The following is a 20,871-nucleotide window of genomic DNA, read 5'->3' as shown; positions in this document are numbered from 1 at the left end:
TGTGTGTTTCAGAGAGAGAAAGAGAGTGTGTGTGTGTGTGTGTGTGTGTGTGTGTGTGTGTGTGTGCGTGCGTGCGTGCGTGTGTGTGCGAGAGAGAAAAGGCAAGAGTGTCTGTCTGTGTCTCCTAAGTCTGCATTGTTTGTATAGGAAAGCTCACAAAACATCGGTGATACTATCAAGAGCAGTGTGCGGTTTCCTTTTTCCTTCATCTTGTTCAATTGTTGCCATGCACCTGCAAAATAAGATTGCTCAGATGTGCGAGTGCCTTTTGAATTTTGTATAGGAAAGCTACAATGTCTTTACTTCGACTGGCCTGTCACCTGACAGACAGCTGCAGTCCTAGAGGAGCTGTGTAGAGTGTGTAGTAGTGTGCTGACGTGTGTCATGGGAGCACTATCATCTCAACCTCACATTTCCTACGCAAACCCATCAGGCAAATCTGACCTGCACCTTTCCAGCAGTTAGTACTACTACAGCGACTCAAACCCCATGAACGAACCATTTTAGAGATGTGTATGGTCTTTTCTTTAGGTCTATGTAGACATGCTGGAGTAACCAGTCAAGTTTTGTCTTCTAAATCTACAGGTTTCTGCTGTCATGATGTAATGACGGACATGTGATTTCATCAGCAAAACAATGCTAAGTGTGTCCGACCATGTAGACCCAACAACTATCTACCACCATTTATTTGTAATATTTTGAACAGGGAAAACTGTGGGAGGATTTAGCATGGCCGTAGCCTAAATTATGATTGTTTTGATGAGGATGACGATGAGGATGGTGTTGTCCACGATACTTACTTGCTTGTTTGAACGAAGTGTGTGTGTGTGTGTGTGTGTGTGTGTGTGTGTGTGTGTGTGTGTGTGTGTGTGTGTGTGTGTGTGTGTGTGTGTGTGTGTGACAAAAAATGAAGCCATTCAGCAATAATCCTGTCGAGCACCAGACAGTGGTGTGACTTAATGATGTCATGACGGGCACTCCTTGACCCTGCCACCCGGCCAGCAGAGCTGAGATGACATTTCACCAGGGAGCGTGAGAGCAAAGCGAAGGCGTTTGTGTATGTGTGTGCACACATGCGTGTGATCTTAATGAAGAGGCTGCGTTGCCACTAACCTCACGCTGGCACAGCACAAATGCAGTTCCACCACACGCATCGGACGATTGGCGCGAGGGGTTAATATCGTTGGACTCCTGTCTTAGTCTGGCGTAAGCACTCCTCTCAGCCACTGTGTTCATCGGAAGTCCAGGATCAATCGCTCTGTATAATTACAGACATGTCACTCACTCTCTCTGATGCCCCGCCCCTAGGCTAGCCTGTTAACACTGACGCGCTAATCGAACACATTGTGTCTCGCCATGGTGCTACATTTGGACAAGGCCTACTGATACATTTTAGATGACACCTTGTCATCAATGCCCATCGGTCAGATGGAGGAATTTGCAGTCATGGTGAAGAAGCAGGGAGGAGTGGGCATTAGGCTAGCTCTCTTCCAGCACTGGGATAGTTGAAGCCTATATCCTTACTTGTGTGTTTGCGTGCGCTCACTGCGTTTGTGTGTGCCTGCACGAGTGCATTGGTGGGTGTGTTTGTGTATGTTACATAGTATATAACATGTGCATCAGTGAGTGCTGTTAAGAGGGTGTGTTGCCAGGAAGTGGTTTCTAGATGGGTGATTCATCTCATCTCCCCCTTGATCACCAACCCAGCAGCCTCTCATAAATCAGCTCTCCAGACCGCCGATCGATTTCAGTCTGAGCTGGACTTCCCGGTGGAGATCTACAGCCATATAAACCCACTGTAGCCCTGCTGCACGGTGAACCACACCACTGTACTAGAGACATCTTAATATATAGCTCTGCACTGTACCGTATGATGAATAGGAGCTTTATGGCTGGCCTGGGGAAGAGGGAGAGAATATACAGAATATACATTCTCCCTCTGGTCTTCTCCCTCTGGTCTTAATCTCATGCTGTCATAGTATATTGTAGAATATATAGACTCTCCCCATGAGGGATGATGCCGTTGTGTGTGTGTGTGTGTGTGTGTGTGTTAAAATGGCATGGTATCTTGGAACCTAAAATAGTGTATTGATGCTTTGGACTGTCTAAAAAAAAACTCCCCACCAAGTGAGCAGCGGACTGCAAGGTAAAGCATTTGCTTGAGGAAGGATGATCCGCTCATATGCTGGATGAGCCACTCCCCTATTTGATAGGCTGTGAATTTCTGAAATTAAAAAAAGCCTTCAGCGGTATGGGATAGGTTTTGATTTAAACTGTCCAAACTCAGTCCATTAAGCCACTGCAGTGCAGCTGAGCAAAGAGCTGGTGAGACTCACGCACAACCGAAATGCATGAACGCACGCACGAGCACACACTGAACAAAGGGTGTTGCTGTCTAAAGGAAACACCTCTGATTACACAGGAAGTGTTCCAACTACATGTGTGTGTACTTTACCTCCCATCTACTGTGTGTGTCAGGAAGAAGTAATGGAGAAGAATACTGCTAATAGGTTAAAAAAACAAGGCTAATATGCCACTCGAAGATTAGGTCTATTAGAGAGAGAAAAGTACATTAAATCAGGTTTGACTCCATGAAATATCCTGGAATCTCTCCGATTTCTGCCTAACAAGCGTTTTTATTTATGTAGTACCGTAAATGAACTGAGATTTACTCTGTGCCTGAGGCAAACAGTCATTTTTTGGATCTAATGGGAGTATTAGGAAGCATAAATAAAAAATGTTTAAACTCTTGCCTTTACCCTAAGTTAAGCAAAATGGTGTCTCTGCCTTGTCTCCAAAATGGTGTTGGCACACTGAACCTCTCACACTACACACACAAGCTGTAATTAGTGTATGGGTAAGGTTGCATAGGGAGGGTATATTACTGGAGTCTTCCAAATTTTACCAGCATTTTTGTAACTTTTATGGAATTTTATCACATGATATTTAATTACCTTTTTTGGGTACTTCAGATTATCACGGGTGTTTGTAATTATCTTTGGCCATCTGTGGCCTTATCACATGTAAATATATATATATATATATTTAACTAGGCAAGTCAGTTAAGAACAAATTCTTATTTACCGTCATTGTCAGCTCGGGGATTCGATCCAGCAACCTTTCGGTATATATATATACAGTAGGGGTTCTGGGAGCATCATTGAGAGATGAGAACATTGATAACTTGCACCTTGCACCTTGCTCTAACAACAGACAGTTGGACGTCTAGAGCTACAGAGAGCTACCTTACTGTAGCGGCTCATTTCATTACGGCAGAGTGGGAGATAAAAAGCCACGTCCTTCAAACACGTCCCCTTGAGAGTCGTCACACCAGTGTAAACTTGGGGGAAGAGCTGAGGGAAGTAGTTGCAGCGTGGAAGTTGGAGAGGGATGACGTAATGAGTCCTGTGACCACTGACAACACTAGAAATATTGTAAATGCAGCTGCACTAGCTGGATTGGGGCCACAGATAGGATGCTTTACTCACGTTATTAATCTGCATCTCAAAAAGCAATGTCAGTGAATCCTGTCTCTCGCCTCCAAGCAAAGATCAGGAAGGTGGTATCCTTCTTTCATAAAAGCACAACTGCTGCACGTTTTCAAGACAAAACAGGAGCTACTGGAGCTGAAAAATCACAAACTAATCCAAGATGTCCCTACTAGATGGAATTTAAGCCATGACATGGTTGAGAGATACCTTGAGCAGAAAGTTGTGGCGTATTCTACACTGACTGATCAAGCTGTGAGGAAGAATGTTAAAGATATTGTGACTTTGTCTGAAAAAGACATAAGACTAGCAGAGGAAGTTATCAAAGTGTGCAAACCTCTCAAAACAGTCACAACACTGATCTGCACTGAGAGCATTCCATCAGTTTCCATGGTCCTGCCTACGAAAAACAATGATCCTGAAATCAATGGTGGCATCTGACGAAGATGAACCCGCAGTAACGGATGTCAAGACTGCTATCAGAGTTAACCTGGAGCCTAGATATGGACCCCCGGTTCAAGTCCCTGCTGCACCTGGATGTTGCTGCTCGTCTGAGAGTCTACAATGAACTCACAGCAGAGATTGTGACCAATATACAACAGGTATTGTATTTATTTTGTTAATGAGGGATTTAATAATTAATTATTCATTAATTAATTAATAATTGTAATTGTCATAATAGTGTCTGATTTATATATTTCAAACAACAAATCATATTTTTAAAGCCACTTCAGAGAAAGTCATTTTCATATCATTTAATTCTGCAGGGTCAAGCCTCAGATGCCACAGGAGCCAACCCCTCTCCAGAGACGGCAGACGACAGGGGTTCTCCTCCAGAAAAGAAGTCTGCCATGGCTGAGCTTTTTTGGGGAGTTGTTCACAACCCCGGAGCAGTGAACCAAGTCAAAGGTCAAGGTCATAGAGGAGGAGGTGACCTCGTACAGGGAAGTGGACTGTATTCCCCTGGATGCTAATCCACTTACATGGTGCAAGACTAAAGGGTTAGCTTACCGTCATTTTGCCATGTTAGCACCTCTGTCCCTAACGAGAGGGTATTCTCCACAGCGGCTGACATTGTCACAGCAAACATTATCTGTGCTCACTGCAGATAATGTGGATAGAATAATCGTAAAGATTTTTTCTTTTTTTCCCCTCAAGTAACCAGTCTCAAGTGGTCCTATTTTGTTTAAGACGCTGCTATGTGACTTAATTTTGATATATGCTTCTGGACTATGCACTCTTGTTGAAGTTCTGTTGTTTTTTTGTTGTCCCTTTGTTTCCATATGCTCCTGGGAATTCAAGCTACCCGTGTTTACTATTATAATAAATGGAAAATCGAAATACAAATTACATATTTCTCAGGCATTTATTTTGTCGATGTATCGAAACCGTACCGAACCGTGACACCACTGTACCGTATCGTACCGAACCGGGCATTGGCTAATAACAATTGAGGTATCTGAGAGAGCCACGTGAGTGAGAGGTGCTTTGGAGCGTGGCGATTGGCAGCCAGGAGAAGGGAGTTATAATTATTATATTCAGCTCAAGGGCACAACGGACAGATTTTTATTTAGGGGGCATTACGGCAACACAAGGGGCCATGGCCATCGATGCCGCCGGGAAATTTGAGGCGTGGTGAGCGGTCCACTACATTCTGAAATCTCCACCAATCACAGCAGGCACCGCGTCACACCAGGGGTTTCTTGCAGTGCCTGCTACTGCCTTGCTCAGTATAATGTATTATTTATTTTTTGTCCGTTTATTTGTCACTAAAACATTTTGTTTTAAATACTGCATTATTTTTTTAAAGGTTTGGGGCTGGACCAAAAACATCCGGGACTGAGGCCCCTGAAGTCCAGACCTAATGACACTACTGGATTTTGGTAACTTTGGTAAATTACTGGTAGCTTTGCAACCCTATGTAAGGCGGAATCGCTGGGTCTTGCACGAGTGGCATGCAGGGAGGTACTCCACATACCCTGTCTTCCTGAAGTTCCTGCACCCTCATTTCCTTGGCGCCGAGGTCAGTCAGACCAAGTACTGCAATACTGAACTCCTGGTGACAACAGAAAACATAAAAAACAAGTGTGTTATTTCGCTTGTACTTACCAAGTGTATACACTATCATGTAGTTACAGTACGTGTGCCCATGCCTGATAAGTCCGGATGTTATTGTTTATGATTTGATATATTCCGATTTGCCTCAACCAGATTACATATAAGAAGGGAACAGAGGGGTCCTACATGAGGGCCCCCTCCCTACCTCACCACACTAGCCTGCTCGAGATGGCCCGATTAGTCCTTACCAGGCATTCTACCAGGAGGGGCTGAAGAGGCCCTACTAGAGGGCTCCTCCCTTACCTCTTCGCACTAGCCTGCCAAAGACAGTTTGACCCAAACCCGCCAGGTGTGATACAAGGAGGAATTGGGGAGACCCTGCTAGAGGGCCTCCCTCTTACCTCCCCATACCCCCTTGTCAGAAAATATTTGACGTTCCCCTAACTGGTAATTATAATGATAAAGGTTAGGCTCTTTGATTAGCTATTTTGAAATGATTTTTCTCCTTAGCCATGAAGTTCTAACTTTTGTCCAAAGTACAGTACAGTGAGGCTACACATTTTATGGTCCCAGTGGGAATTGAACCAACAACCCTGGTGTTGTTAGTGCCACTCTATTACCAACTGAGCCACACAGGCCCGCAGTCAGTAACACGTGATTGTGTAGAGTGTTTGCACTGGGTTGTGCCCGCTCACTGTGCTGGGCTAGTCTTTGAATGGCAAGCAGGGCGGCATCAAATACCTCAGCCTCTTTCAGAATCCAAGTGCTGAGACTTGACCTAGTTTTGCTGAAAGATGTTGGCGTGCCTAACCCCCTCTCACTATTGTATAAGTCTAAAATACTCATAATGCCATTTGACTAGACTTTTAAAATCAGTCACACACATTGGTTGAGACAATATGTTTGAGTTAGTTGACGTCAATATACTTTACTGAGCATAGGCCTTGAATGTAAATTTAAATGGTATTTTCTTCGGCTATGTGTAAAGCCATAACAAAATGTACAGACAAGTATCCATATGCAAGGAGTTCGGGATGGTTATTTTCCACTCACAGATGTTATTCAACTTCAGTAGAGTTGACTGTGTCAACTTTAATGTGTCAAACCTCATCAAGGCAATGTGAACAGAGTGCCATGTCAATAACAAACTGACCTTGGTCAAATTACCACCGGTCTGATGATGATGATTACAGGGCACTGTTAGACATCGGTCTTACACTACAAGTTGGACTTTTCCGTCAGACTTCAAGAGGCACCACAGTAGGATATATGATGAATGTGTGGCCCCATTTGTGTATTTTTATTTAACCTTTATTAACTAGGCAAGTCAGTTAAGAACAAATTATTATTTACAATGATGGCCTACCCAAGCCAAACCCTAACAACACTGGGCCAATTGTGCACCTCCCTATCAGACTCCTAATTTATTTATTTAATCTTTATTTAACTAGGCAAGTCAGTTAAGAACAAATTCATATTTACAATGACGGCCTAGGAACAGTGGGTTAACTGCCTTGTTTAGCGGCAGAACGACAGGTTTTTTCCTTGTCAGCTCAGGGATTCGATCTAGCAACCTTTTGGTTACTGGCCCAACACTCTAACAACTAGGCTACCTGCCACCCCTAATCACAGCCAGTTGTGATACAGCCTGGAATCAATCCAGGGTCTGTAGTGACACATCTAGCACTGAGATGCTATGCCTTAGACCACTGCGCCACTCTGACGATAGAGTGAGAGAGGTGTGTGTGTGTGTGTGTGTGTGTGTGTGTGTGTGTGTGTGTGTGTGTGTGTGTGTGTGTGTGTGTGTGTGTGTGTGTGTGTGACAGTGTTATTTTACAGCTGACTCATCAGCCCCAGCGTCTCCTCCATACACCTCCTGACTCATTAGGAAAGTCACAAAGATGTGAGGACAGACAACTTCCCAACAAGGCATGTTCTGGTTGGCCTTTGGCCAGGGGACTGGGGTTCACATGACCTTACTGGTGGTCCACGCTGACCGCACAGTTTGTTTGTTTGTTCCAAGTGTCTGCTATATCTCCCCCAATAAGTCTCCTTTCTTGATTTCCCTGTATCTTCTTCGGTTTCAACCAGTGTTGAGATGTTGTCGGATTCCTCCTGCAACATTCTTCATACTCAGGAATGCAAGGTACAGATTAACTTGGCGTCATTGATCTCACTCGTTACCGTAATTGTGGAATCAGCTGTTTTGACACAATTAGTGGAAGTTAGTGGCGCAGCTAGCCTGCTAAACATGGTGGGGATACGCCTGTGTGTGTGCTGCTGTGAATACAGTACTATGCTGTGTCTACTGTGAGTCTGTGTAGATACAGTAGTACAGTGCCATTAGTAAGTATTCGTACCACTTGATCTGTTCTATATTTTGTTGTTACAGCCTGAATTCAAAATCGATTCAAATCTTTCTCACACACAATATTCCATAATGACGAAGTGAAAACATTTTCTTTTGTTATTGTATGCAAATGTATTGAAAATTAAATACATAAATATCTAATTTACAAAAGTATTCACACCCCTGAGTCAATATATGTTAGAATCACCTTTGGAAGTGACTATAGCTGAATATTTCTTGGTAAGTCTCTCTACGAGCTTTCCACACCTGGATTGTGGAATAAACAATAAAGGAAATGATTCATGCTCTAGACAGCCAGTTTCAGTTCTTGCCATAGATTTTCAAGCTGATTTAAGTCAAAACTGTAACTAGGCCACTCATGAACATTCAATGTTGTCTTGGTAAGCATCTCCTGTGTATATTTGGCCTTGTGTTTTAGTTCATTGTCTTGCTTCAATGGTGAATTTGTCCTCCAGTGTCTGTTGGAAAGCAGACTGAACCAGGTTTTCTTCAAATCAAATCAAATTTTATTTTTCACATACACATGGTTAGCAGATGTTAATGCGAGTGTAGCGAAATGCTTGTGCTTCTAGTTCCGACAATGCAGTAATAACCAGCAAGTAATCTAACCTAACAATTCCACAACTACTACCTTATACACACAAGTGTAAAGGGATAAAGAATATGTACTTAAAGATATATGAATGAGTGATGGTACAGAACGGTATAGGCAAGATGCAGTAGATGGTATAGAGTACAGTATATACATATGAGATGAGTAATGTAGGGTATGTAAACAAAGTGGCATAGTTTAAAGTGGCTAGTGATGCATGTATTACATAAAGATGGCAAGATGCAGTAGATGATATAGAGTACAGTATATAAATATACATATGACATAAGTAATGTAGGGTATGTAAACATTATATTAAGTGGCATTGTTTAAAGTGGCTAGTGGTACATTTTTACATAATTTCCATCAATTCCCATTATTAAAGTGGCTGGAGTTGAGTCAGTATGTTGGCAGCGGCCGCTAAATGTTAGTGGTGGCTGTTTAACAGTCTGATGGCCTTGAGATAGAAGCTGTTTTTCAGTCTCTCGGTCCCTGCTTTGATGCACCTGTACTGACCTCGCCTTCTGGATGATAGCGGGGTGAACAGGCAGTGGCTTGGGTGGTTGTTGTCCTTGATGATCTTTATGGCCTTCCTGTGACATCGGGTGGTGTAGGTGTCCTGGAGGGCAGGTAGTTTGCCCCCGGTGATGCGTTGTGCAGACCTCACTACCTTCTGGAGAGCCTTACGGTTGTGGGCGGAGCAGTTGCCATACCAGGCGGTGATACAGCCCGACAGGATGCTCTCGATTGTGCATCTGTAGAAGTTTGTGAGTGCTTTTGGTGACAAGCCAAATTTCTTCAGCCTCCTGAGGTTGAAGAGGCGCTGCTGCGCCTTCTTCACAACGCTGTCTGTGTGGGTGGACCAATTCAGTTTGTCCGTGATGTGTACACCGAGGAACTTAAAACTTTCCACCTTCTCCACTACTGTCCCGTCGATGTGGATAGGGGGGTGCTCCCTCTGCTGTTTCCTGAAGTCCAGAATCATCTCCTTTGTTTTGTTGACGTTGAGTGTGAGGTTATTTTCCTGACACCACACTCCGAGGGCCCTCACCTCCTCCCTGTAGGCCGTCTCGTCGTTGTTGGTAATCAAGCCTACCACTGTAGTGTCATCCGCAAACTTGATGATTGAGGATTTTGCCCATGCTTAGCTCTATTCCTTTTTTTTATCCCCCCAAAAACTCCCTAGTCCTTGCCAATGACAAGCATACCCATAACATGATGCCGCCACTACCATGCTTGAAAATTTGAAGAGTGGTACTGTGTTGTGTTGGATTTGCCCCAAACATTCAGAACATAAAGTTAATTTCGTTCCCACATTCATTTTTGCAGTTTTATTTTAGTGCCTTATTGCAAACCACATGCATGTTTTGGAATATTTTTTGTTATGTACAGGCTTCCTTCTTTTCATTTTTTTAAACATTTATTTAAATAGGAAAGTCAGTTAAGAACAAATTCTTATTTACAATGACGGCCTACACCGGCCAAACACGGACGACGCTGGACCAATTGTGCGCCGCCCTATGAGACTCCCAATCACGACTGGTTGTGATACAGCCTGGAATCGTACCGGGGTGTCTGTAGTGACGCCTCAAGCACTGAGATGCAGTGCCTTAAACCTCTGAATAACTACAATGTTGTTGATCCATCCTAAGTTTTCTTCTATCACAGCCGTTAAATTCTGTATGTGTTTTAAAGTCACCATTGGCCTAATAGTGAAATCCCTTAGTGGTTTCCTTCCTCTCCAGCCACTGAGTTAGGAAGGACGCCTGTTTCTTTTGTAGTAACTGGGTGTATTGATACACCATCCAGGGTGTAATTAATAACTTTACCATGCTCAAAGAGATATTCTATGTCTTTGCGAGGCATTGGAAAACCTCCCTGATCTTTGTGGTTGAATCTGTGTTTGAAATTCACTGCTCGACTGAGGGACCTTAGAGATAATTGTATGTGTGGGGTACAGAGATGAGGTAGACATTAAAAAAATAACTATTATTGCACACAGAGTGAGTCCTACCTATTATGTGACTTGTTAAGTAACATTTTACTCCTGAACTTATTTAGGCTTGTCATAATAAAGGGGTTGAATACTTATTGACTCAAGACATTTCAGCATTTTATCAATTTTTTCATTTGTAAAAATGTCTTAAAACATAATGGGTATTGTGTGTGTATGTGTGTGTAGGCCAGTGACCCAGTGACACAACATTTGAATTTAATCAATTTTATATTCAAACTGTAATGCAACAAAATGTGGAAAAAGACAAGGGTTGTGACAACTTCCGAAAGGCACTCTGTGTGTGTGTGTGTGTGTGTGTGTGTGTGTGTGTGTGTGTGTGTGTGTGTGTGTGTGTGTGTGTGTGTGTGTGTGTGTGTGTGTGTGTGTGTGTGTGTGTGTGTGTGTGTGTGTGTGTGCATGTTCAGGGATTCAGTGAATCAGATTCTCTCTAGAGTTTTGAAGGAGGAGAGACAACAAAGACAGGAAGGAAAAGCCGCAAGAGTTTTTTGTTGTTGTTGAAGAAATTGGAAATTGGAGCTGCTTTTATGAAGTCTGATATCAGATGAAAGGGAAGTATTCTGTACATTGGAGCTACTGTAAAGCCATGCCCCCTTGTGTGTGAAGTGACTGTTTGCTTTTTAGTATGAGCCTGCCTCAGTCTTAGCAGAATGAAAGGAATTCTACAGGAAGACATGGATAGTCTGGCACTTACTCCTTGAACTAGAGATTTACAGATGCTGTATCTTAATTTGATCATCCTGGTGTTGCAAGAAATGCAAACGTGTAGTGTATTCAAGGTTTAAAAAGGCTTCTAAAATGTATAATTTCTAATAAAAAATGTGACTTGATTTGCTCGAATGAAAAATGTATCAACCCCCCCCCAAAAAAATTCTCCATTAATTATAATCCACATAACGATTCTCATTTCCTGTGGCTGCAGGACTGTTTTCCTGCTGTGTGAAACTGGCTCAAATTATGATATGACATCTGTACATCTATAGTACTGTACCTGCACTGCTGCGGCGGGTCTAGTAGACAACCAGGTTCTTTTCCTGGTGATGTTTCAATTGTCAAACTAAGTCAGCTGTCAATAGAGTTGTTTGCAAAGCCAATAAATTGTGTCAGGGATGGGGAACTTTGATGGGGGCGGGGGCTACAACAAAAAATCTGAACTCAAGGGCGGCAGTTGCTCGCGGGTCTGCGTACCCACATGTGGATTTTGCAATTTTATTCGTAATTTAATGCAATTCTACTCATTTTGCCATTGGCCGGAGAGTCAAATGTTCTGTTTTACAGCTAATTTCCTGCAAATCTACACATTTTCTTGTAGGGTGGAGAGAAATGTTAGCATTTTTTTATATGACATCTTAGTGAGACTGACTAACAAAATCAATTGGGGTAATTCGACCATGATTACTCCGTTTTTAGATAGCTGCCCACTAGACTAGTTTACCAATCTGAAAGATGTTAGTCACTCAGTTCGCCCATGTCAACTATCAGTGTCTGGTTGTGCATCAGCAGTTTTTCTCAGTCATGTGTATTCTACTATTCTAGCCTGCAACAGTAAGTTGAGACCCCGACTGAAGGCCTTCAAAAGGGGGTCATGCGGGCCGCCAGTTACCCATCCCTGAATTATGTTATGAAATCCAGAGGGTTCCGAGGGCAAGGATTCCACAAAATAGGACAGAGTTCCTGTGCAACAATGCAGATGTAGGATATGACGCCAGCAGATGAGATATCTGGCTAGTGAGGAGTGGTTTAACCTTTTGCTATTATATATATTTTTAAATGTCTTAAATTAATTGACATGACGTCGCTTTAATTACTTGAATTGCCATTTTGTTGAAATGTTTTTGTGAGCTGAGCGCGCCGTTTCTCTAGAGAGAAATTAAAGCATTCATGAGAGAAATCAAGTCAAGAACTATGTGGGACTCTGGGCAAATATTCATCCAAGTTCAGCGCAGAAATGTGGTAATTATCTACAACACAGGTGTCAAACTCATTCCACGGAGGGCCGAGTGTCTGCGGGTTTTCGCTCCACCCTTGTACTTGATTGATGAATTAACATCACTAATTAGTTAGGAACTCCCCACACCTGGTTGTCTAGGGCTTTATTGAAAGGAAAGACCAAAAACCTGCAGACACAAGGCCCTCCGTGGAATGAGTTTGACACCCCTGATCTACAATGACCATAATCCGTTGCACTTGTTCTTCCCTGCTTAATAGTTGTAGTACAGTATGCATCTACTTTGAAGAACTAGTCAAATCATTTTGTCAGACAGCTCTGCAGCATACTTAGGCAGCTACTAGCTAGCCGGCTAGTGACTAGCCTAGCTAAATAGGATATCTCATATCCTATTTCTCATATCCTATATCTCATTAAGTTTGTTCTTTGAGCCAGGACATCGGGATTAACAGCTCATGAACAGGACCTTGATTTGCTGTAATGTTCTATCTGCAGGCAACACCCTTAGCAGGGCAGTGGCCCTGATCAACATCTCATTACTCTTAAGTTATTTACCCAAGTGTTTGGCTTTCCCATTGATCACTGATGGTATGGCGGCAGCCAGAATGTAACAACAGCGCTTTGGTAGATGCTTGACTCACTGGGAATGGTTAATAATCAGTGAGCAGACAGACAGACAGAAGAGCCCATCGATTCCTCAGCTCAGCTGCCAATGACAGGAGGGGGGTCACTGCCTGCTCTATCAGGGAGAACCAGAATGCCCTGTTCAGTTTCATCTGATCCATTCCTATGTCTAGTCTGAGAGTCCTGAAACCACAACAGTAACCCTGTGATTTACCACTGATGATCGCTGTCATACTCGAGTCAGCTGGCTACTGTATACTAGCGGAGGTGGCTACAGTGTTTTGGTGTGTAGAACGATGGCTGGGAGCTGCTGGTCCCATTGTCTGGTATTATTTATGTCTGCTTGTTTTGGTGGGGCAGGGAATGGGATCTCCCATCCGACGGTTGTCCCTCCCAGTTTATCCCAGTTACTTCATCTGGGAATCCCATCAATCACTCTGGCCTTGATTCTGAGGGCGATGTTGATGGGTGTGTGTGAGTGTTTGCGTGTGTGTGTACGTATGTGGGTGGGATATGGAAAAACTGCCTTAGGTATCAAAACACTGTCCCTTAATAACCTCTCAAGGATAGCTTCTATTGAATGATCTCTTATGTAGGGGGATTTTAAAAGGCATTTCAGTTGGCCTGAACAGATAAGGTTGAGAACCCTTGAACTAGTTAGTAATAACAAACTGTTAAGTGGATATAGCCATTGTCAGCAATATCCCATTACTGTTGAACAAACAATGCTGACTCATGCACTCATAGAGCTTTATTAGTTCATCTCAACAGTTCCAAAATGTCCCCAAATGGGATTCAGACCTCCATTCCTGTGGTTTCACGCCAATTCCCAATTTCCCACCACCACTCTGCCACACCAGCGCTACAAGCTTCCTCAAAGCAGGACATTCCTTTGACATGGTCATCACTGGTAGGAAATGCATCACAGGACTGTTTTCCACCTCGGTTGTCCAGCTATCCACAGTGATTGTGAGACCCAGGGGAGCAGTAGACAGTACAGTAGATTAACATAAGGCCTGTGTCTCCACAGCTGCAGGTGAAGGCTTTCCCTGGGTAAAGTGTCCCTCTGCTGGTGGTTAATATGTGATCAGGACAGAAGCAGAAACAGGGTACAGCTGGGGTTTTACTCATTAGTGCACACCGTAGTAAAATGTTTTGCCACGGAAAAGGAAGAGATTTGTTTGGTATTTCGCAAAAAAAAAAAGTTTTTTTTATGGGAGATTACAATAAATGGAATTGGACAAAAACGACAAACATTCTCCGCGTTTAAAAAAAAATCGCCCACAAAACAAACAGTCACGTCCCTCACCGCCGTAACAATCTTATCCCTCGCCTCCGAAATGCAGCGTTCCATTGGAAATGAATGTACTTCTGGTGTATCGAAACGCAATGACGCAGTCGGTGTGTTCGAAGCGTTAGTGTTACAGCGACTTATCGATGCTGATGTTGCGCACTACACCTCTCTGCTTTGTACTTACTCTATATAAAGGCTGCACAAAGGTCAAGAAACAACGTCTAGCCCTACCCCTTGGACTTACATAGACTTGTATAGATCCTAAATAATTGGGTGGGCACAAGCAATATGGTCTAAAGTACCCGTTTAGTTTACTAGAGGGCAAGGTGGAGCTATTACCATATTTCTTACACCTGTCTAATTCTTTCACATCTACATGTAGTGTTTAGGTTAAGGGGCTAGTAGATTGTTTCTATATAGGGCACATTCTGTATTCTACTGCATTCCCAAACAGACTATATACCCCCCCCCCCCCCCGCTCCCTCAGTAGGGCTGGCAGAGGGCCACGCCACTGAACCACTCTGTCACTGTGCTAGACCACTTAACCACCTCGACCCCCCCGCCTCCATGGAACTCTGTGGTGATAGCCCCCCTCCCCCCCCCCACTGCTGCTTTCATCAAGGCGTCCACTGTCTGTCCATCCATCTGTATCTCTGTCTGCATGTCTGGCTATCTGTCCGTCTGGCTGTCAGTCAGGATATACAGTATACTTCCCTCTACCACAGGATCTCTCAGGAGGTGCAAACTGTTTTTTAACGCCGCTAGCTAAGCTATGAACCGTGCAATAGAGGATGGCAGCTGGGGATGTCATGCACTTGTCTCCTTATAATGAATCATGAGCCTGCGTCTCACGTCTCAAGTGCACAGTGTCAGTGGTTGGCTGGTTTGCATTTGTCACTGAATCGAATGCAGAACTATTTTCTCATTCTGCATTCTTGTCCGGTTCTTTTGAAGTTTTTTTTATTCCCCGCTGGCCTTTGTTGCTGATGTGAATACCTCGCCTCTCTCAAAGCACTTGAGCGCTGCATTGACACACACACATACACACACACACACACACACACACACACACACACACACACACACACACACACACACACACACACACACACACACACTCTCTCTTTCTCACACAAACGGTGCTTACATGGGCCTTATGAGTGAGGGCGGCTCTAACCTGTGAAGGGGGGAGGGGGACTCCTGTTCTGTGGAACTACGAGGCGTGACGTGTTAGAAAGGGAGAGGACGGTAGACAGAGAAAGACAGAAACCAGGCTGCAGGAACTGAGATCAAGAGACGGGGAGAAAAGAAAAACTAAACGGTTCAGCAAGGAATCTCAAGAGACCTAGCTCCTGCAGTTCCAAAGGTCTCAGTAGCTGCTAAGGCATGTCTTCTTCCTACTCCTCGACCAAAGGTAAGCCAGCGGATTGGACGCCGAAAGTGAAGAAATCCAAAGAATGGTGGAGGAAACAAATGCAGGTGCAGAGTATGCGTGACAGACCCTCTGGATTAGCCGGGGAGTATAGACACCATAGCACACTAGAGTCAACACACAACCGGTGTCTGTCTCTCTGTATCTAGGGGCTGCATACTGTAGGCCAGGGGAGTTCAGATCCTTCTGCACCGTATTTACTTCACGGTTACAAAGGCATGCGGTGCGCGTGTGTGTGTGTGCGCGCACGTGTATGGGAATGAGATATGGGGAGATGCATGTGTGGTCTCTCTGCACATCTACAGGGATTAGTGCATGAAACTTGATGCCATCAACAAACGTAATGTATTGAGAAAAGTTCAGCCTGGCTGACTGCCAATGGGCTGTTTATGCACAGTTAGTTTACTGTGTGCTCCTTCTGTCTGTGCTTGCAGGGTAGACAAGACCGTAAGCTTGAGCGCTGGTAATTGTTGTGTATGCCTTTAGTAATTAAGGGTCTCGGTTTTGTTGTCCTTATACCTCTGCCTTGGTCCTGTACGTGTAGCCTAGTCAAATGGTATGATATGATGATTGATGTTCTATTTCTAGACTGCCCCAACAAGAAAAAAAGGGTTATTTAAATGTCATAAGAATCCCAAGCCTAATCGTTGATGTGAGTGACTCCGTTTGCGGTTTTGCAGGATTAAGCAACAGTACCCACCTGCCCTCTGCTTTCCCTTTACTACATACTAATCTGTCTACCTTTTTACAATTCCTGACATTTAATCCTAGTAAAAATTCCCTGTCTTAGGTCAGTTAGTCCTAGTCCAAACTATAGTTTGCTAACAAGAAGAGTGGATGAAAAACGAGTTTTCATGACTCCAACATAAGTGTATGTAAACTTCTGACTTCAACTGTATATACACTACCGTTCAAAAGTTTGGGGTCACATAGAAATGTCCTTGTTTTTGAAGGAAAATTACATTTTTTGTCCATTTTTGTCCATTAAAATAAAAATGTTAATCTTGTAAATGACTATTGTACCTGGAAACGGCAGATTTTTAATAGAATATCTACATAGGACCATTATCAGCAACCATCACTCCTGTGTTCCAATGGCACGTTGTGTTAGCTAATCCAAGTTGATCATTTTAAAAGGCTAATTGATCATTAGAAAACCCTTTTGCAATTATGTTAGCACAGCTGAAAACTGTTGTTCTGATTAAAGAAGCAATAAAACTGGCCTTCTTTAGACTAGTTGAGGATCTGGAGAATCAGCATTTATGGGTTCGATTACAGGCTCAAAATGTCCCAAAACAAAGACTTTCTTCTGAAACTCGTCAGTGTCACGTTCCTGACCTTATTTCCTTTTTCAGTCTTGTTTAGTTGGTCAGGACGTGAGCTGGGTGGGCATTCTATGTGTGTTTTTCTATGTTGGGGTTTTTTGTGTTCGGCCTGGTATGATTCTCAATCAGAGGCAGCTGTCAATCGTTGTCCCTGATTGAGAATCATACTTAGGCAGCCTGGGTTTCACTTTTGGTTGGTGGGTGTTTGTTGCCGTGTCAGTGTTTGTTCGCCATACGGTACTGTTTTGTTCGTTTGTTCCCTTCATTTATTGTTTTGTATTTTGTTAGTATTCTGTTTGTTGGATTTCGCATTAAAGTTCATCATCATGAACATTTACTACGCTGCGCCTTGGTCCTCCTCTCTTTCACCCGAAGACGAGCGTTACAATCAGTCTATTCTTGTTCTGAGATGATGGCTATTCCATGCAAGAAATTGCCAAGAAACTGAAGATCTCGTACAACAATGTGTACTACTCCCTTCACATAACAGCGCAGACTAGCTCTAACCAGAATAGAAAGAGGAGTGGGAGGCCCCGGTGCACAACTGAGCAAGAGGACAAGTACATTAGAGTGTCTAGTTTGAGAAACAGACGCCTCACGAGTCCTCAACTGGCAGCTTCATTAAATAGTACCCACAAAACACCAGTCTCAACTTCAACAGTGAAGAGGTGACTCCAGGATGCTGGCCTTCTAGGCAGAGTTGCAAAGAAAAAGCCATCTCAGACTGGCCAATAAAAAGAAAAGATTAAGATGGGCAACAGAACACAGACACTGGACAGAGGAACTCTGCCTAGAAGGCCAGCATCCCGGAGTTGCCTCTTCACTGTTGACGTTGAGACTGGTGTTTTGTGGGTACTATTTAATGAAGATACCAGTTGAGAACTTGTGAGGCGTCTGTTTCTCAAACTAGACACTCATGTACTTTTGAACGGTCGTGTATATATATATATTTATTTATACACACACACACACACACACACACATAAAGTTTGCCTGAACATGGCCTACAGTAACACACAGACACATACTGCTTTCTCTATACTCTTCTCCCTCTCACCCTCTGCCTTTCCCAATAACACCTCATCATTAAAAACTCTCTTGTCAATAGCCCTCTCCCTGCCTCCCTCTCAACTCATTGTATGAAAAGGTCCTGGGGGGGGGGGGGGACGCTTATGAATTGATGAAAGACTTGAGATTCACGTCAAACTAATCCAGACCTGGCATCAGTTCTGTACTGTAGAGGTTAAGTGAGCTATTTAGGCCACTGTTACTGTCTCCTCTTCTAAACACTAAGCAGCACAGTGACCTCTCCACATCAGTCCGTCTGTCCTACTTAATCTGAGGCTGCAGCTAATTCCTAGTCTAGTGGCCACTAGTCTGTGTCTGTGTGCGTCTGTGTGTCTGTGTGTCTGTGTGTCTGTGCGTGAAAGGTCCCTCTGTGTCTCCATCGAGACGTTTCTCCATCGAGACGTTTCTCCATCGAGACCTCCCATGGAATGGAATGAGGAGCGTGTCTGTCTGTGATTTTTGTGGCTGTGAATGCCAGCTGAGTTTAGGAAAAGCCTAAAACTGCGGTCTGACCGAGGCTGCAGTTTGGCTGGTCGAGGCAGAATGCTTTGGCCTGTATTCGGAGAGAGGGAGAAAGGGAGAGAGTTGAGGGCTCGGTGTTTGTGTGTGTGTGTTTCGTTTGGACATTGTTGGATGACAATGGCCAAGGGTGTGTTTTTCTCCACCAAGTCCCTCCAGTGTTGCAGTCTTTCTTTCTACTGGTATTGATGGGCGTTACAGTAAACACCAGCTCTGAGGAACAGGCTGCCAATGGGGAAATATTATGCAGAGTTTCTGATTGTCGTGGGTGTAGTGGGCGGGTGGGTGGATGGGTGGGTGGGTGGGTGGATGATGGCACCTGAATGTATATGTGTGTGTGGCCCCAGAGAAGAACATTTCTCACTAAAGTAAGGTATGTTTAAGTCATGGTGTCAACCTTGAATATAGCCGAGTACAATAATACAGAGTTACAATGCATTTTTCTACTTTTTTGACGCGCTCCCTTTGATGCTTGACAGGCTTGAGTCTTTCTGGCCCTCGTGCAGCTGGTTTGCGTCCTTCCAGGAGATGTGACTATCCTGGAATGTTCCAGAGTAGGAGTAGTTAAGAGTTCAGAGAGTAGGAGTAGTTAAGAGTTCATATTGTTTCTCTCCCAGATTCTCATTGTGCTCTTTGTTTGTTGTCCATGTCCAAAGTGCACAGAACGGCCCGTCCGTCACCCGTAACGTCCCCCCCCCCCCCCCCCCCCCCCACCCACAATCATCACTCACTTGCCTGTTCCCAGATCTATCTGTTCTGTCTTGTCAACTTCTATAGGAGCTGGCAAGATGGCACAAACAGATCTGGCACAAGGCCTACATCACTGTTAAACATCTTGAATCATGGAATCTTGGGTGTTAGTTCCTCTGAGGATACCGCCCTCCTAATAGATCATTGATGAGTAGATGAGTCCGTAAGTCACCAGTTAAAGATGTCAAAGATGCCGGCTCTTGTATACCATTGCCTCTTTTAGACGAGGCCTATTTTAAGGTTACTCTATAGAGGTCCTCTGGTTCAGAGGCGTCACCAAGGTGGTGATTTAACGTAGTGATGGTTATGCACTGGGAAATGGCAGCAGGGCTTCGTGGTTGGTAAATACACAGAGCAGGTTGGAGCAACCTCAGTTTCAGGCCAGCTGTAGTGGATGTTATTTCATAGTAGCCTAGTTCAAGTTGAAGTTAATGGAAAAAAACGTCACTATCTCACATGTTGAGGAACATTCCGAAATAAACACATCCCGTAATGACAAGCTACAAAGGCGTTACTTTTTTAGGTTTAAAGGCTAAAGTCGACAACAATAGGGTATATGGGCACTTGCTGCATTTTAAAAAGGTAGATGCCAAGGTAAATTATACAGTGTCATGTCAGTAAATGGCTAGGTGTCAGTATTTGACTTGATATTTGAAGTAGACCTAGTAGCCTATGTTTCCAAGTAGGGAAGTTACATTGAACTTGTATTTGTAGATCATGTCTACATTGATATACAGTTAGTATTAGATTATACCAGTATAATTATACTTCCATTTGGGGGGGGGATGAAAAGTAAGCCTATTGACTTATGGCCAAAGCGTAATATGTCACATTTTGAACACATGGCTCTTTAATCCCAGCAGGTGGCAATGTTGGCAAGTCAACCAGGCCTTGCCATGGTGTGAGGTCTCTCAGTGCAAACTAGGTTGATGCGTCAGGGGGATTATATACAGGGCACAATCCTACAGCGACCATACATCTACCGCTGAAGCATCTACTACTGAGCTATAGCCTAGACTCCTCAGTGTCACGAATCCCCTCTGAAAGCTCAAGACTTGTTGCTTACTCTACTATTCATTTATTGTGTTTGTTTGCAACACTCAGATGCGAAAGAAACATCGAAACAGTTCAGCTGTAGGCCGATCCCATTGTTCTCTTTTAATGGAAGGAAGAAAGGTTCAAGGTTTACCGCGGAAAGTTCAACCGCCTCTCACACGGATGGGCTCTGAGACATGAAAACCGTTTAACTTAAGACTTTGAAAGAGTCATGGGTTGTTAAAATTTGACATGTTTGTCTTGGTGTGCTTTACTAGTTGCGAACATATTGAAGATTTACATTGAACACAAAAGTGGGTTCAAATAATATGCAATGAACTAATGAGTTCTTC

The 20,871-nt window shown here is 43.7% G+C and overlaps 1 protein-coding gene across 11 annotated transcripts in view; it reads left to right on the top strand.

The window, feature by feature from the left end:
- The window catches only part of plecb (plectin b), a 188,137-nt gene that overhangs the window by 52,406 nt on the left and 114,860 nt on the right, over window positions 1–20,871 (top strand). For 2 of the 11 annotated variants that reach the window (XM_055903172.1, XM_055903169.1), the window contains exon 1: window positions 15,626–15,803. The exons of the other annotated variants lie outside the window; for them this stretch is intronic. In XM_055903172.1, the coding sequence (XP_055759147.1) occupies window positions 15,776–15,803 (28 nt within the window). In that variant the 5' untranslated portion in view covers window positions 15,626–15,775. Of the gene's footprint in view, window positions 1–15,625; window positions 15,804–20,871 lie in introns of those variants that run through there. 11 annotated transcript variants of the gene reach the window in all.

This window comes from Salvelinus fontinalis, chromosome 38 (assembly GCF_029448725.1).
Source record: "Salvelinus fontinalis isolate EN_2023a chromosome 38, ASM2944872v1, whole genome shotgun sequence".
NCBI classification, from domain to species: Eukaryota; Metazoa; Chordata; class Actinopteri; order Salmoniformes; family Salmonidae; genus Salvelinus; species Salvelinus fontinalis.
The sequence above is the reverse complement of the archived record's forward strand: the minus strand, read 5'-3'. Positions and strand labels throughout refer to the sequence as shown.